This window comes from Syngnathoides biaculeatus, chromosome 6 (genome assembly GCF_019802595.1).
Source record: "Syngnathoides biaculeatus isolate LvHL_M chromosome 6, ASM1980259v1, whole genome shotgun sequence".
NCBI classification, from domain to species: domain Eukaryota; kingdom Metazoa; phylum Chordata; class Actinopteri; order Syngnathiformes; family Syngnathidae; genus Syngnathoides; species Syngnathoides biaculeatus.
This window is the reverse complement of record NC_084645.1, coordinates 29,220,297-29,238,157: the sequence shown is the minus strand read 5'-3', so window position 1 is coordinate 29,238,157 and position 17,861 is coordinate 29,220,297. Positions and strand designations below refer to the sequence as shown.

The 17,861-nt window shown below is 45.3% G+C and overlaps 1 protein-coding gene across 1 annotated transcript; it reads right to left on the bottom strand.

Annotated features, from left to right (window-relative positions):
- Window positions 1-184: 184 nt before the first annotated feature.
- Window positions 185-17,820, bottom strand: LOC133502166 (alpha-1,3-mannosyl-glycoprotein 4-beta-N-acetylglucosaminyltransferase C-like). The gene is made up of 5 exons (XM_061822646.1): window positions 17,817-17,820; window positions 16,316-16,393; window positions 3,538-3,683; window positions 2,548-2,695; window positions 185-2,470 (listed from the first exon to the last, which is right to left on the bottom strand). Exons 3-5 carry the CDS (start codon window positions 3,670-3,672, stop codon window positions 1,305-1,307), a joined length of 1,449 nt encoding a protein of 482 aa, XP_061678630.1. The 5' UTR covers window positions 3,673-3,683; window positions 16,316-16,393; window positions 17,817-17,820; the 3' UTR covers window positions 185-1,304.
- Window positions 17,821-17,861: the final 41 nt, after the last annotated feature.

Below are 17,861 nucleotides of genomic sequence, written 5' to 3'. Positions count from 1 at the left end.
AACTGGGATGGACATCGGCACACCCGCGGCCATGGTGAGCAGAAGCGGCACAGATCCGCTTATCCTCACTAGGGCTTTAATCAGCTGCGCCAACGTGCCGCTCAGGCTAACTAAACCAGTTGACTCCCCGAGCCAAGCACGTGTAGTAATGAATTAAGATGACCACCAGGTGGCAGCAATGTTAAAACAAGAACACGTTATTGCAGTGAAGTCCCGTACGACTAAAACGCTGTCATGTTCGAAAAATATATTTTTTTTCTTTCACAAGTAGATGTGATTCAAAAATGGCAATATGTGGGGGAAGATATCAAAGCCAAGTCGACATATTTTTTTGATGTTGAGATGGATGTCAGGAGTGAAGAGGAAAAAAACTGAATAAGAAATGAATACGCCAGTGGGTCGGAGTAGAAAGTACCAGAAGCAAGACTGCTGTTTTCGACATCTGATGAGAAGAAGTGAAGAACAGCATGTTGGAACAACCAGAAGGAATGACTGTATTCAATCGGATCTCAAAGAAATATTTAAAAAGGGGGGAAAAGAAATGAAACAAGCTAGGCTAAACTATTAGCGCTTATCATATTGTAGTGAAACGAGACGTTACACAAACACTATCCGAAATATCGAACAGATTTAACATTAGCAATTGTTAGCCTGATCGTTTTCCGAGTAGATTGCGGGGTTGGGGTCACTTTTAAAACACACACCAAAAGATAACACTCAGAGATGGCTGATAAGGCATTTCCTTGAAAATATATATATTTCAATTGGCAGGACAAGCAGTATTTTATTTAATAAAAACAAAATACTATCATTTGACTCCTGTGTAGCAACCGCGTTAGCATCAGCTAGCTTCCTGATTGCCAGTTACTGCGTTTTGCATCACGATTACAAAGTCCCTGGCTTGGCCCAACTCAATATTGCTCACATGTAGAAGGATTCGTAAATAAAGGCCGCAAACTTTTAATATTCTCAATCGATTGATCCGGAAAAATCTATGCTAACTGTATTTAATGATCATGCAATGATTGTCCCTTTGCTGACTTTAATATGAAGGAATGGAATGAAAAAAGGCCGTGTGTGGAACTTGCTTGAAAAGCACTTTAATTCCTAAACTTCCGAAACAAAATGTAAAAAATAAAATAAGACAGGAGACACATATGAACACATTTCTTTTTATATTAGGAAAATTAAGTATAAAGGGTGGATTCGTATTAGTATGTGGGGAAAAAAAAGTTTTGGGGAAAAAAACTAAACAATGTACTTTTTTTACGACCACTCGCAGTGGTCCCAGATGATTTGATTGGTCACTTGATCAAAGGGCCGCTCGGCTGTGCGGTCCATAGGCTGATGGTTCTGATGATGAGCCACTCCTTCTGGCTGGCTGTCACCACAATGCGCACGCAGTCCACATCGAAGCCGATCTTGCGCTCCACGTCCCGGACCTCCACCCTGCCGCCTCTGAACTCCCCCAGAGTGATGTAGGAGGCGCACTGGCCGTCGTGCTTGGCCTCCGTGCGTCTCTGACCCACTTCCACGGCACCGTGATGGAGGATGTCATTCCGCCTGTCCTCGGAACCGGTGGCGATCTTGATCTTGCTGATCTTGGCCGACTTGTTGAAGACCACCACAAAGAAGTCCCCAGTCGACGGCGGCTTGCCCCAGAAGTACTCGTCCACGGCGCTGTAGGCCTTGGCGGCAGCGTAGCTCTCAAAGACGGCGATGTTGGTGTAGAGGCGGGCTGGCGGATTATCAGGAATGTCTACCGTGTCCTCCTCGAAGTCGTCATCCTTCAGCTTGTTCTCGACGCCTTTGTAGGACGAGTAGTAGCCCATGTGCTGGAAGAGCGACGGCTTGAAGCGGATCACGTCCTTCTGGGCCAACAGGCCGCGGAAGTGGATAAGCAGCCAGTCGCAGGGCATCTCCTGGTAGAACATGAGCAGGAAGTGCGCCAGGCGCGGCAAGTCCCTCGCGTGGTAGAGCTTCCCGATGTAGCCCAGCTTGGAGAACTCCAGCATGACCCAGTAAGAGCCCTCCCGGGAGGCGATCACCTTCTTCAAAGCCGTCAGGAAGTTACGAGAGCAACGGACGTCGTCCTCTAGCATCATGTAGAAGTCGGAGAGGTTGGTACAGAAGTTGAGCAGGAAGGCGTAGTCCACGTTCTGCTTGGAGCGGAAGCGCACCCGCTCCTCCGGGTCGTTATAGTTCCTCTTCAGGCCGTCTAGGGACGGGTAGTACTCCTCGGGAGCCTGGATCACCAGCAGGCGACCGGCGATGATGTGGTGCGAGAACTTGCGGCTGATTTCCTGCAGGAGGTTCTCGCACCACAGCGCGTCGAAGTCAGCCAGGTGGACCACCACCACGATCTCCTTCAGCTCCTCGTAGCTGGACTGGTCGAAGATGGACTTGATGGTCTCCAAGAGGTAGTTCCCGCGTTTCCTCTTCACGGACGACAGCCCGATGGTCAGGTACTCTGAAGACAAATGACGACAAATCACACACACAACACACACAACATCAAATATCCAAGCAACAACACGAAAGACCCACTTTTCCGCGCCAGGGGGAAGCCCGCCAGGTAGCGGTACGTCACATTTAAGATCCCAGAGAAATTGGACAGGTCGCGGAAGGTGTGGATGTATCGCTCAGAGTTGGCGGGATGCAGCAACGTCTCACCCAGCTGGTGCTTTTCTGCATCCTGTTGGGAACAAAAAAATAAATCATATTTTGGTTTCTTTCTCAATACGTGACAGATGTTTGAAGATAATTGGTGAAAATGTGCTAAGACTAAAAACTATGTACTGTAGTATTCAACAGTTTAGTTCAACCGTTTTTCTTCCTTGCCGGACTTTATGGCAATGACTTAAACAGGACCAAGTGACGCACTTTTCTGCTTTGGTTTGCATCAGCAGTTAATCCGGGTGTGTGTAATGTGTTAGCTACCGTAATTTCCGTCCTACAAATTGCCTTTTTTTTCCCACACGCTTTCAACCGCGCAGTTTATGTGGCGATGTGGTTAATTTGTGCATTTTTTCTAACGGCCGCAAGGGGGTACTCGAGCAGAAAAGGTAAGCGTGAGACCGGTGGAATATATGTGCTAACCGACCCTGTTAGTGCCGTGCTAGCATTAGCGCCACACTAGCGTGTTGCTGCTGTGTTACTGCTGCGTCTCAGTGATTTAAGTGTTTTGTTTTGTTTTGTTTTTAATGGCCTTGTTAGTGCTATGCTACCGTGTTGCTACTGTGTAGCTGCCGCGGCTGTTTTTTTGTTGTTTGTTTTAACAGCCCTGTTCGTGCTACTGTGTTGTTGCTGTGTTAAGCTAAGCCAAGGTATTAAAACTTTGAAAAATCTTTCTGTGTACCGTCTTTCTTTGTAAATATCTCGTATTTCAAAGTGGGTTTCAATGTGGGCACTTGCGGCTTCCTTTACAAATGTACTTGGTGATGCTTATAATCAGGTGTGCTCTGTAGGCCGGAAATTACGTTAGCTCTCGCTACATCGCGAGGAGAGGACGCCCACTCAGCACTTGTTCACACTCACCAGCACGTATCGATCCATGTCCAGGTAGAGGTTGAAGAACAGGAGAAAGGCAACCAGGAAGCCCAGCAGAGGCAGCATGGATCTCTTCCTCAGACACCTCATCTTGTCGGCAGACTTCCACGTCAACCTCAGCATGTCGCCTCTCACTACCGGGAAATCACAAACAGGAGTTCCACACGTTAGCCATTCACGCTAGCCGTCACTTTTCTACTGTGCTGCGGCGCTAACAACACTTTGCTCTCTATGGATCGGGCCACAACCGACTCATATTTTTCCTCTCGATCTAATAGAAAACGTTCTGAATTGACTATCGTAAATGTTAAATCAGTTCAACATTTAAAGGGGGGGGCAGACATTGTGGTGATTGAGCTAAATGTGGGCCTAATTCCTTGCTCCTCGTGATCGTAGTTAGCAAAAGTGTGATTATTGGACATCAATGGAAGATGATGGTGAGACCTTATTCTATGATGCGGGGTGGGTCTTCCTTCCTGGTCTACATTTGTAAATGTCAATAATAAAAGCGCAGAACCCACATATCAATTATTAATTAAAATTTAGGCCTCGCTCCCTCCTATTTCTTATCTAAATTGGCAAAAGAGCATTTATTGGATGTCTCTGAAGGATGATCCTGAGCGATTATCCTGTCGAGTGGGGTGTGTTAAGAAGGATTTTACCCTTCTGATAATCCGGAAAAAACAATCAACACAAAGTGGAAAATAAACACAATGCTAATAGGGCTAAACTCGGACCCCCCCACACACACACGTACACAAAGTAAACAAAGGCAATATAACACTGTGTTAAGTATATTCTATTTTGATGTTGAGTGTGTTAAATGTGATAATCGGGAAATCAGGGTAAATTAGTTTTTGTCACATTTGTAAAGAACTTTCAGAAGAAAACGAACAGGAATGGAAGATTGCAACCTAATATAACATTCTTGTGCATTTGGAAATGTTTTTTTCGCCCCTCCCTTGTCGTTTATCTCCTCTGGCTGAACGCAAATCTCGCACGATCGTGCGGTCGTTCGCAATACATTTATATGGAAATGAAGTCACGTCCACGAATGAATAAAAGCGCTCGTGTTGACTCGACTTTGTGACATCGCTGCCATCTTGATTGTTTTATATCTTCGCTTCTGCCTCCACCCGATCATCATCGCCTTCAACTCATCGATAACAATTGCGGGCGCCTCTGAATGCCAATCATCTTTTTCGCGGGAGCCGGCATCAAGGTGCCCTTCGTGGAGGCGTTTAATCCCGGTTCGCGTGCCGGGCCACACGTGGAGGACCCCCCGCGCGCTCTCCTCATCAAGATGGATGACGCACTTGCTGTAAACGCGACTCGTGCGAGGTGATTGATGCTTTGGCTTTGCTTTGACTTTGCGGGCTGTCGGCTCTCTGCGAGAACGCATCAATAACGTGTTTAGCCTCCGCCACAACATGGACGCACACGACGCTGCGGACAGGCCCAATCAATTTCCGGGAATGCTAAGTGCCGCTAAAGACGCCCCCCTCCGCAAAGATTTGAGGCGGATCAAGTAGGAACAAAAAAAAAAAAAACAGGTGGCAAAGATCCTCAGAACGTAAACACTGCGGCGCAACAACATCAGTCGAATGAAAGTTCTAATAATTAATAACGATGCGCCCTGTGCGCCCGCACGCTTTGAATAATGTAAGGTCGGAGGCAGACTGGGTGGAAAGAAGTTGCTGGAACATAAAGATGGACGCACACGTCATTGTAGAGCGATTGCAGATCCCGGTCTACAGATGAATCATTATTATTAACGACACTGTCACGATATCATGTAAGACTGGAGGCAGATTGACCAGAACAAAACATACATGAGGAGACACGCACACAACAATGTGGAGCGGCCGGAAACTGAATGCGGACCAAGACGAGATCACTGTCCAATCACGTGTCAGAATCTAGCGGAACCCTGAGAACGATTTTGTTATTTAAATGACACATCCTGGTCGGTCGTTATTTGCCATCCCGGTTCAGCAGGCCTCGGGCCACAGGACCAAATAATGCGGGGCAGAGCAACCACTGCCGAGGAGGGTCCGCGCTCATTAGCGTCAGCCGCGACCGCTCCGGGTCGAACAATCTGCGCCGCGCAGAGAGTTACGCTGATCAATTTGGCACGCAGGTGGAAACAGGAGTTCAGAACATTGGCATATGGACTGGTTGCCAGTCAATATTCTTCCACATTTAGACCAACAATCCACAATATGTCCCGATGAAAGTCAATGGTCGCCTTCCAATGTCAGACCACATCATAATAATAATTAATAATATCACAACTGGACACACGATGGAGTGGTCACCACTCAATGTGAGGCCACTTAGAGACAAACAAGCATTCACACCTACGGGCAATTTAGAGTGGAGTCGAAATTGTCGTATCTAAATTGAGTAAAAGTGAGATGCTCGTTTTTTTTTTTATTTTTTAACCCATTCGTGGGGCAGCGTCCCATTTTTAGGACATCATGATTTTCATGCATTACATCCTTCAGTATATTAAAAAATGTAAGTGTTCTGAAGCCATAATTTGGTACCAGGGGGAGGATAATTTATCGGTCAAAGTTAGCACGGAGTTATTTTCCTTTCCTTCCTGACCCAACATGGCTGCCTCAAGTTATCATATAACTTAACCATAAATGAAAAAAAAAGTATTATTTCCTTTATTGAGGCCTGGTAGGAGACTTTTATCTCAATAAGGCAAAAAAATAAAAAATAAAAAAATTGCCACCATGCCCATGAATGGGTTAATATCTGCCCTGTGATTGGCTACCAACCGGTTCCTCTTGCCCAAAACCAGGCGGGATAGGTTCTAGTTCACGAGCGACCTCAATAGTGCGACAGAAAATGGATGCCTGGATTATGGTTAAAGAAGTACAGAAGTACAAAAAAGTACATTTCCATTCACAATTCCAGTAGTCACCTTGGTTTCATATACGTGTGAGGAAACAAACATGACCCATTTTCCCGTTCAACTGCTTTTTTTCTCTTTTTTTCTTTTTAAATGCAGCGTCCTCGCTCTGATGGCCTTTGGCTACTTTTGCGAGCATCTCGTCACTGGCGTCGTACGTTGTGTATACGCTACGGTAAATATCGAGTAGAGCGTACAATGCTGCTCCTGCCACAAATCCAAATAAGAATCGGAATGTTGGTTCTTGGAGATGCAGCAAACCTCGCCCACTATCATTTTCTTAATGCAACCAATCGGTCTAATATAACTGCTTTGAATATTGCAGCATTTGGACAAAAGGTGGAAGACAATTTCATCATTTGATCATTTCAAGTCCACAAAATCATCCTAAACAGTTTTACGACTTCAAAGCAAAAGAAGCAGACTTGTGTTCCTGTGTTTTAAGGCCACGGACTCTCAAGACGATTTTGTGGGTCCACTCATGTTAGCCATGCCTACCAAATTTCTTATAAGCAAAATTGTCTTCAACTGTTAAATTGGGGGCAGCACGGTGGCTCTGCTGGTAAATCGTTGGCCTCGCAGTTCTGAGGACCCGGGTACGATCCCGCCCCCACCTGTGTAGATTTCCTCCGGGTACTCTGGGTTTCCTCCCACATCCCAAAAACATGCAACATTAATTGGAGACTCTAAATTGCCCCTAGGTGTGATTGTGAGTGTGGTTGTTTGTCTCGATGTGCCCTGCGATTGGCTGGCAACCAGTGGATGGATTCCAGGGCACACGATTGAACCAAAGACAAAAATATTTGCCAAATTGTCCATTTCAAACCAAAATGGCAAACTTTTCAGGCATAGCTTCTAGAGACTGCCCATGATTGACATGTCTACCAAATTTAAGGTTCCTAAATCAGACTGGCTGCAAGAAACACATTTTCACAATATCTTGAAATGAAAAAGTGCCTCATTGCGGTCGTGTTTGAGCCATGGCCGTACTCTCACTGTTCATTCTGGTGTATTTTTTGTTAATATTTAGAATACATCAGTCGACCAATTATTTAGTTAGATAAATGAATTTGTTAATATTAATTGAAAATATTTAAATGTATTATACTTTTAAAAATAAATGAATAAAATACATATTTTTAAGGTATGGAATATATAAAATAGATTATATCAATACATGTATTTAATTTTCATCAAATCGAATAATTACAAAAGAAATAGATGTGTAAAAATTGCCTTAAAATATGACGAAATACATTTCAATTGACAGATTTTTGGGGGGGAGGGAGGGGGTGTATACAACAAATATTGCAGCAGCATAATGTAAATGTGGTCTGAAAAAAAAGACCAGAGCGGGCCACACCTTTCCTACTCCTCCCCTAAAATGCAATAGCAACACTGCACATATTACAATAATCTAGTACATGAAATCCCTTTTTGTCGACAATCTGCATCAGTGTGTGCTCCTATCAAAAGTAAAAAATGCGCGAAGGCTGACGCAGCCTCTCCAAGCGACGCGCGTGCGCGTGCTTGCGTGCGCGATCCTCAGCGAGTAAACAGCCGGTCGTCGGTCCTCCCACTCGGGAGACTTTTAAAGCAACTGCCGGCTTGTATGTGTTTACTTATTCATCAAAAGGTGTTGGAGGGGAAAGAGGAGAAGGAGGAGAAGGAGGATGGGGGAGCATGCAGTTAGTTTCTCTGCTTCCAGCAATTACTCTCATCCCGCTGATGCAGGGGGACAGGGGTATGTCTCTCTTTAAAAAAAAAAAAAAAAAATGCATGCTACGCTTACTTGGACTGTGACTTCTTTATTGGCCTCTGTCGCCACTGGATCTATTTCAAAACATAACCGCTTCTTCTTCTACAGTCTGGCCAAAGATGCAATTGATGCAATCCATCCATCTATTTTCTTTGCCGCTTATCCTCACGAGGGTCGCAGGTAGTGCTGGAGTCTATCCCAGCTGTCGACGGGCAGGAGGCGGGGTACACCCTGAACTGGTTGCCAGCCAATCGCAGGGCACATCGAGACGAGCAACCATTTGCACTCACAATCACACCTATGGGCAATTTAGAGTGTCCAATTAATGTCGCATATTTTTGGGATGCGGGAGGACACCGGAGTGACCGGAGAAAACCCACGCAGGCACGGGGAGAACATGCAAACTCCACACAGGCGGGGCCGGGATTGAAACCGGGTCCTCAGAACTGTGAGGCAAACGCTTTACCAGCTGCTCCACAGTGCCGCCTATTGATGTAATCGTTAGGTGTCATTTTGCAGAACTTCAAAGATAATTGCTGACGTTTCTGAGGAAAGAACCAAAAATAAACGGTCAAATCTGTCCTATACTAACCACAGTAGTAGTTGTAGTAGTAGCAGCTTCTTTTTGTCCATTTTAGTTATTGTCTGATATTCTTCCATCTTCTTTATTGATCTTTCTTAATTTCGACCAACTAACCGATCAACCAACCCACTAACAGCAATCGGAACATAATTTTTCCCTTTTTACAGAGGTGAGAACCCAACAAACTGAACGCCCGCATCTGCAACTTTATCCCGAACGTTTTCCTTTTTATTTTGTGCGTACTTCCGCACGTGTCGCATGGAAAGATGAAAACACGTCTGGCGCCATCCACTTACAGAAGCCCGCCGCTGCGTCTCATGAATAATGCGCAAGGAGATGGAGGAGGAGCTTGTCTGTCTGGCAGAGAGACGACAATAAAGATCTTTTATTTTATGAGAGCTGCTTTATGGTCCATCACGGCCGCAGGATATGACATCACCGGGGGGGGGGGACGTGCCAATCATCCGTGAATGTGGCCGAGGTGGTTTGATGTCAAAGTGACACTCGGCTGTTAGTCACTGAGGACGCGTGACGGTGTGGAAGGGGGAGTACGGGTGGAGGTACAAGACGAGAAATACCGAAGACACGAGTGGAGGAGAAGCAGACAGCAGTAAAAAAAAAAAAAAAAAATGTATACAACAGGATAAAGTATGATTGCTACTTTGGGAGCTTTGCAGCGGGAAAAGTGAGAAGACGATGCGAGGGAAGATACCGGTCTCCATGGCGACAAGCCGGGTAATAGAAGATATGCGCGCCCATGTTGCTCACATTCAGGGATGACACCTCCTGCTCGGCAACGGCTCGGCGACCTTAAGCATCTTCGGAGATGGTTTGACTAGCAAAGAACACCTGAACGCTCACTGCTCGGGTCAGGAGGCAAGAATCAGAAAAAGCAGTAGTGTCATGGCATCATTTTAACAAAGAATATTACTAAGTTTTTTTTTTTTTTTTTAATCACTATGATTCCTTGTATTCGATTGGAAGAGCTCGGTCACATGACGTACAAACAAAAACTTTGCGCAAGGAAGCATTTTGAAACACGTGCCAGCCGTTCTCCTGCGATGTCTGCGCCTGTGGACGCCGCCGCCGTCGTATTGTTTTGTTGCAATGTTTATCAAGTGTTTGTGAATCAATAAATTTTTAAGGGGAAAAAAAGCAGTTATTGCAGGGTGTGCGGTTCCAACAACGCAGATGGAAAAGAAAGTCCCACTTCATCGTTTACCAGCAGCAAGGGACTTGTCAAATGTGTTTGGATCCGACTTGTTTTAAGACGCCCACTTTGTCATTGTGTCAAGTCTTTGCCGCAGCATCTAAACGGTCTTTAAAACTGTCCATTTTTTAGCCTTAGCACAGCTACGGACATTGGAAAAGTTATATCATGGCTGATATTAACGGATTCAGATTAACCAGAAAAAAACAAAAGTCCGTTGACTAGTTTTTCAATGTCCCGCCTAGCATGACCTCCTTAGTGTTAGCTAAGTGCGTTAGCCGAGTTATGCCAACGTAAACAAAACAGATCGCACGCAATTTGCATATTGTAATTGTGCCTATTTCGTGTATTACTAGTTTTACAAAATCTCCAAATCAGTGTAAATGTATTCGGAAGACAAAACAGTAAAACTTCAATTTAAAGCTTTAGTCCACGACATGTGGTGCCCCCTAACGGTAGAATTCGACGTAACGACAAAATCTTCGTGGCTTCGATATGACGTAGGCTGAATCCTCATCTGTTCTCGTTCTCCTCTTTCCAACCTGGGACGCTTTCTCCTTTCTCCGAGGTTCAGTGGACCTGCGCACTGTCCATATATGAGCCTGCCCATTCTGAGGTCCAGTTCATCATTTCCGCTGCCTCATTTTTAGAGCGCCACCAAGTGGATCCAGCGAGGGGGATGTATAGAGCTCGTGCACCTACGTCATAAAAATCACGTGACCTTTGTTTACGTCGCCATATTGCCGGTCTAACAAAGCATTGTTCAATGATAAATCAGTTGGAGACAACACGGAAATATGTCTTGTAGCGCGACGCCCAGAATCTTGTCCGATACAGTCAGACATTTATTTATAAGGTGAAAATAAACGATGGTACGTGGAAAAATGTGATAAACTCGGCATAGAGGACCCACATTTAATGCTGAAGTCGAGGTTTTTGCCGAAAAGAAATTGGACTGTTAATTCAGTTCCGCTTGTCTTGGAAAACTGGATATACACATGTATCTGGTGAATAAATCGTTGAGATTTACACGAAAAAGTTTGAAAGCGTATAAAAGTCTGGACGCATACAAATACTTCGTTGCCGGATCTGTTCTCAATCAGGAATGAATCCCACATAGTGACGGGTTGAAGGCTCGTGAACGCGGAAGCGTGTTCGGCCACACGTTAACCTTTGCTGGAATCCATCGATCTTTTCAGCTAGTATTCAATACAAATACCAATATTTGAATAAATGACCCCTGGTTTTACACAAACTGTCATTCATTAACTATGATTGGAAAAAAAAAAAAAGACAGGACGGAGTCGTTTCCAAGGAACGTACACGGAAGCGATTGCGGCCATACATTAACGTCTGAGCTGTGACAGATGGTTTTTCCTCTTTCTTTAAAATATGCATTGTTCTCAAATGAGGCAACTTGGCATGATAAATACTAGTTGGAATTTGAGATTGAGAAGAATAATTCCTACCTGAAGTGAAGTGATCACTCCACAGTCGTGTGTATTTGGTTGGGCAACATCCATCATGTTTAATTGCCAAAATCCATCAATATTTTCCGGTCTTTTCATCTGGTATTCCATCGAAGGATCTCTATGAATATCCGTCTCGTCTGTTGTAACAACCAACAGCACAACAAGTCTCGGGCAATTTGAAAAATCTGCTCTCTGGTTCAACGGCTCCCGCAGTGGAGAGCAGCTCGGTTTGACCGACAATATGACGCCGTGAAAATTGTGGCGTCACGTGCACGAGCTCGATAGGATAGCAGCAAAATACTGACTGTGAACACAGCAGTTTTCAAACTTGGTGGGGCTAGAAATTATTTCATCTCCAAAAGGGACCCACTGGTATAACAAAATAAATAGTGGCAAATATAGCGAAGATGTGTTGGAAGCTGATGGGTTTGGTCCACATCCTGTCATGGGATAGGCTCCAGCACTACTGCGACACTTTGGAGGATAAGCGTCTTTGAAAATGGATGGATGGATGGATGGATGGATGGATAGTTGTGGATTCTATCTTTAATCCCATGTCCGTGGATTCACTTTTATCATTGACTGTTGAAATTGTACCTTGCTTTTGGTGATGGGAGAGGGACTTCCTGTCAGACCGGTTACTGGTCAAAACGTTTGATTCCTAAATCCACCAGCACCAGTTTGATGGCCTTTAAAATGAACAAGGTGGTTGCCTCGCCCTCAAAAATTGATAATCAATATCAAAATCAATTGACGTGCACACATACGCAAAAGCGAAAGCCACAAAGCTGTCAAATCTTGTGATAGGCCTCAAAATTAAAGTGGCTCTACATGAGAAAAATGGGGGGGGGGGCTGCTGAGTATGCACACGAGATTGGATTATTCAAGTAGGTTATTAGAAATAATAATTCCACAGTTTTTTTTATCATCTTGCTGATCCTCACAGATTAAAACAGGAATGACATCAAAAACTCGAGAACGGGATTACAAATCTACAGCACGACCAACTATTATTTCACATTTAAAATTGCAGTATGACTTGTACTTTAAAATAGATTTTTTTTTTTGACACCAGTATGATGTGTCGTGCAGTGTTCATATTTTCACTTGAATATTCTTGACAAAAAATAAAATAAAATAAATCAACTCTGAGAGGATTTGGGGGAGAACAAGATTAGAGCTGCCAAATGCGAATCAAAGGAGGCTTTTTGCTGCTTTTTTTTCTCCCCGCCGTGCGTTATAAGAAGATTACAACGTGGCATGCGACTGATGGGATAAATGCTCCTCTCCCGCGCTCACGCACACGCGCGCATAGCTTTCACAATAAATAAATAAATACAAAAACCCACTTTTATCAACTGGAAACTGCAAAAACCACACCGCAGTGAGCGATGGGAATTTTTTTTCATTTAATTTAATTTTTTTTTAAAGGGAGCAAGAAAAACTGAGAAACCAGAAAGTGGATACCGCAGAGCGTACGCCCACTATTTTAACCATCTTTTAAATTGAAAGGTGTGCAGAGCGAGCCGCAGCGAACGCATCATTCCCAGTGACAGAATGTACTGTATTTCATCCAAGAGCAGGGTGAGGGCAACAACAACAACAAAACAGAGCGCTAAGAGGCAACAGCGGAGACTGTAAAGTGAAATACTGCAGCGTCCAACGATTAAGGCACAAACGCAGGATTTCGTTCTTGCCCCCTTTCATGCTCCCTGAACAAAAACTTTCAGCCCGAATTCCACAACACTGCAACAGAGGAGGGGAAGTTAACGTCGACGTTCACGTCTCCCGCCATGTTGCCTTTGTCGCTGTCCGACGAACGGATATGTTTCCGGTGACGTCGCCACAGTCCCGGGAGTCCCTTCTCCGCCATTTTGTGTGTCCGAAGGAAGGGAAGCGTCGATGTCAACGAAGCGAGCGAGCCCCTTTGGTCCGATAAAATGGGAAACGCGTGCGTGGTTTGGGGCTGTACTAACCGCGCTGAATCTGGGCAAACAAAGAGGTAGTATTTTCCATCCATCCATCCATTTTCTACCGCTTTTCCGGGGGAAGTAGCTTCAGCAGGGATACCCAGTCTTCCCTTTCCCCAGCCACTTCTTCCAGCTCTTCCGGAGGGATCCCGAGGCGTTCCCAAGCCAGCCGAGAGACATGGTCTCTCCAGCGTGTCCTGGGTCGTCCTCGGTGTCTCTTTCTGGTGGGACATGCCTGGAACCCTTCACTCGGGAGGCATCCGAATCAGATGCCCCAGCCACCTCATCTGGCTCCTCTCAATGCGGAGGAGTAGCGGGTTGACACTAAGCTATGAGATATGATCCAGGGACGTAGGAGTGGATCGGTAGACCTCTGAGAATGTCTTACTCGAGCCGTCATTTCACACTGATTACCGATCGCCCGTTGCCGTACATCTTGAACCCGCCCACTTACATACCCGTCAATGCGTACGGTTTAGCCGTAGTTCATACGGATTTTGTGGGGAATCTTTGGTATATGGCCGTATATCACAAATCATACGGATTCTGAAAATTTCCGTTTGCTTTTGCCCAGAATGGCGCTAGTCTACTCTATTGTGGGGGAAACCCAAAGCTGGAGAATTCCAAACTTCGCCTGCGTCAAAGATTTTTGTCGCAGCAGGCGTGATGTTTAGCGCAGCGGGAAATGTTGATTTAGATTAGCAAAATAGTTTTATTTCCGGGAACTTTCCAGCAAAGCCTTGGGCCGGATCGAGCACCGCCGAGCCGGACACCTCACCACGGGAAACATGGAGGCTGCGGCTGAGGAGCCGCCGGCCGGCTCTCGGCTACCTGTCACAATCGATTAAATAGTCAACGATACACAATTGGTGACCCTGACCTATCAAGATAGGAGCTAAATGGGGACATTACTTGACTGCAACAAAAAGTGTCATCTCCAGTCGCTTGCTTGAAATTCGTATGGATCTTTCCCGCCGATGTCCTTCAATTTCTTCCAACTATCTGGCCCTGCTTAAAGCGTCAAACGTGTTTTTGCCCACTACGTTTGCATTTGCTTTAAACGACGTCATAACGCTTACGCCAAACGGGAAAATTAACGATAGAAAAAAACTTCACGCTTCACCATTCACCCACGTTCTCTGAACTCGAAGACACACAGTATGGCATCCTTCGCAAGGCATGATGGGTAATCGGAAACCCGTCCACACTTTAAGCCGCGCCGGCAGCCCCCGGATTCCGCGCGAAAGAGTTTGAAGCCCGCTTTCACACGGCCCGAATGCGTGACTTCGCCCGCTGAAAAGAGTCTTAAGCTCCCCTTCCACTGGATTCTGCGTAAATTGCAAAGTCAACATTCCACAAACTCTTTTAAAAAAATTTTTCTTTTTCGCAGGAAGATCAAGGGCAAGGGCAAGATCACGGACCGGAGCGCAATACATCTCGAATTATGCCATGTCAAGGCCTCCCGCATTAACATTTAAATCACCTTTTGGCTTCGGCAAACGTCTAAAAATAGAGCGCGACTCCATCGCGTTTATGCGCCATTTGACGGAAGGATTCCGAAGTGTATTTCCGGGCTCTGCTCCTCAGCCTCCGAGTCGAGGATGAGCAAAATCTTATCAGCTCCGCCTGCCGACACTTTCTTCTTTTGATCAGGTAATATTCCTCCACCGCGCTTTCATGCCCTCGCCGGCGCCGTGTATTTCCTTTCGCCGCCACGGCCAGGATAATGAAGCCTGCCGGGACGCCCCCTGGCCTTCTGCAACGCCCCCGCGCCTTTAGCGGCGCAATTAAAGCAAACTAACTATCGTCTGCTGGGAAAGGGGTTTCCGCTGATTTGCAGCCCAAAAAAAAAAAAAAATCCCATTGATTTTGAAAAGACATTTAAAAAGCTCAGATATTAGAAACTCCAGCAGGAATCGTTTTTGCTTTTAATATTTTCTAAAGGAGAGACATTCAGATAACATTACATGTAAAATGTATCTTTTTTTTTTTTAACTAATTCACTCATTCGACTCCCAAGTCGAGGTACCGCTGTCGAAATAAAACGTCATAGCCAAAAGGTAAACAGAGCGCCCCGGAGTTTTGCTGGATGCGCAGATTAGCGTTGGCTAACGTGGTTAGCTTTCGCCAAGCAGCACTTTCGTGATTGCTCCGAGAAGTTGTTTACATCAGGGACGTGCGCGTGTGTGTGTGGGCGTGCGGCCTCGGAAAAAAATCAATCCATCTTTTTTCTATGCACCTTATCTTGCGCAAGGTCGCGGGTGACCCGCAAGCCGAGCTGACTTTGGGGAAAAGGCAAGACGGCACCCTGGACTGGTCGCGTGTCAGCGCATACGTAAAAAGAAATTCTTGCATTCAACACTGGCGTAAAAAATGAAAAAAAAAAATGGCAAAATAATCCATTCATTCATTTTCATTGCCGCTTATCCTCACGAGGGTCACGGGGAGTGCTGGAGCCTATCCCTGCTGTCAACGGGCAGGAGGCGGGGTACGCCTGGGGGCAATTTCGAGTGTGCAATTAATGTTCCATATTTTGAGATCTGGGAGGAAACCGGAGTTCCCGGAGAAAACCCACACAGGCACAGGGACAACATGCAAACTCCATACGGACGGGGGTGGGATTTGAACCCAGGTCAACAGAACTGTGAGGCCAATGCTGACCAGCTGAACCACCGTGCCGCCATGGAAAGATTTTTATTATAAGTCACAATTGTCAACCTTTAGGGATGTCAAAACGAGAACGCTACTACAGTCATTTCCGAAAAAGCAAAGATGTTTGAAATGATAAATCTAGAAAGTGTGTACAAACGTTTGCCCATGCGGCACATCCTGAAGTTTTACTGTCTTACCCGGCGGCTGGTGCCGCAGGTCGTGTCGCGTCTGAGGATCGGCATGGGTCCCCTCAGTCGTAAATGGCGGCGAAGTACCTGGAAAAACCAGTTTAGTCATTGGACTGCTAAGTTGCTAAAAGTTGGGAGTGAAACTAAGCTCACTTAACAGGCTATCTACAGAAGTAATATTGGAGTGATAGTCAATAGTTGAGCGGGCTGCGGTTTGGATTTTTTGTTTGGGGGTTTTTGAAGCTTTATTTAATATTTATTTTTAATCATTCTAATTTTGCACTTTTCAAGACATACAGTCCCTTCCATAAGTACTGGAATGGTGAGGTCAATTCCTTTTTTTGCTGTATAATAAAGACTTTCTGATCAAAAGCTGAATATGAGAAGGTCACAAGGGCAGATTTTATTGGTATTTACAACTAGCCATCCATTTCCTTTGCCGCTTATCCTCATGAGCGTTGCAGGGAGTGCTGGAGCCTATCCCAGCTGTCAACGGGCAGGAGGCGGGGTACACCCTGAACTGGTTGCCAGCCAATCGCAGGGCACATCGAGACAAACAGCCGCACTCACAATCACACCTTTTAGAGTGTCCAATTCATGTTGCATGTCTCAACTTGATCATTTATGATATGACAATTTGAAATTTTGTTACGGATTATCACAAAAATCATGGAAGTTGATGTACATGATTTGCCTTCGCGGGCCACATAAAATCATGCAGCCGGCCAGATCTGGCCCCCGGGCCTTGAGTTTGACACCAGTGCAATAGAGCATGCATTTGACCATCTGAAGAGGAGACTGGAGGGAGAACCCCCCCAGAAACACACCTGCACTAGAGGCCTGGAAAAGCACTTGAAATGAAGAAGGCAACTATCTGGTGAAGTCAACCGACTGACGGATGAAGTTATTGAAATTAAAAGTTACGCCCACCAAATATGAAATGTCTGGTGCAATACTTTTGCTCACTTGAAAAGTGGCTGGCTTCAAACATCAGGTGCTGTGTCATGAGTTGTACAACAAATCGAGATGTAAATATCATGAAATAAAAGCTGAAGTTCAGAACTTTCGCCTCATATTCATATTTTGAGCTGAAACCCTACATTGCTTCATCGTGTACTCCCAAAACATAGCATATTGTAACTTATCACGTTAAAACTAAATTGATTCTTAACTTTCTTCCCCCCCTGGTGTGGTCGCAATAAACTTCTTTAGGATTAGGACTATTAAAAAAGAAAAAAAAAAAGAACGGTATGATTTTAAGCGTTTGTTCAGAAAACCAACAAGTACAAAGACCGAGTGCAAAGTGGCAAATGTGCGACTTATAGGGTGGATTGAGAGATATTAAAATGCTTTATGACTTGCTCAACTTGAAACTGGAAGGTTAAGACTCGCCACTTTATAAATGGGCCGCGCGTTTGACTTAACAGTACTTCCACTCCTGGCAGCGATCACGAGACGGGAAGAGCAAGTACGGGTCAAGCAAACGGGATGAGAATCGGAACCAACTCACAGCGATCCCCGCGATGTGCCGTTCGCGCGATGACGCTCGGCTGTC

Bases quoted from the DNA above. Each gene is read 5' to 3' on its own strand.
- LOC133502166 (XM_061822646.1), bottom strand. From the start codon at position 3,672: ATGCTGAGGTTGACGTGGAAGTCTGCCGACAAGATGAGGTGTCTGAGG. The intron at 2,696-3,537 runs GTGAGTGTGAAC...TGTTCCCAACAG, and splicing joins ACATGGATCGATACGTGCTG to GATGCAGAAAAGCACCAGCT. The intron at 2,471-2,547 runs GTGGGTCTTTCG...ATTTGTCTTCAG, and splicing joins CTTCCCCCTGGCGCGGAAAA to AGTACCTGACCATCGGGCTG.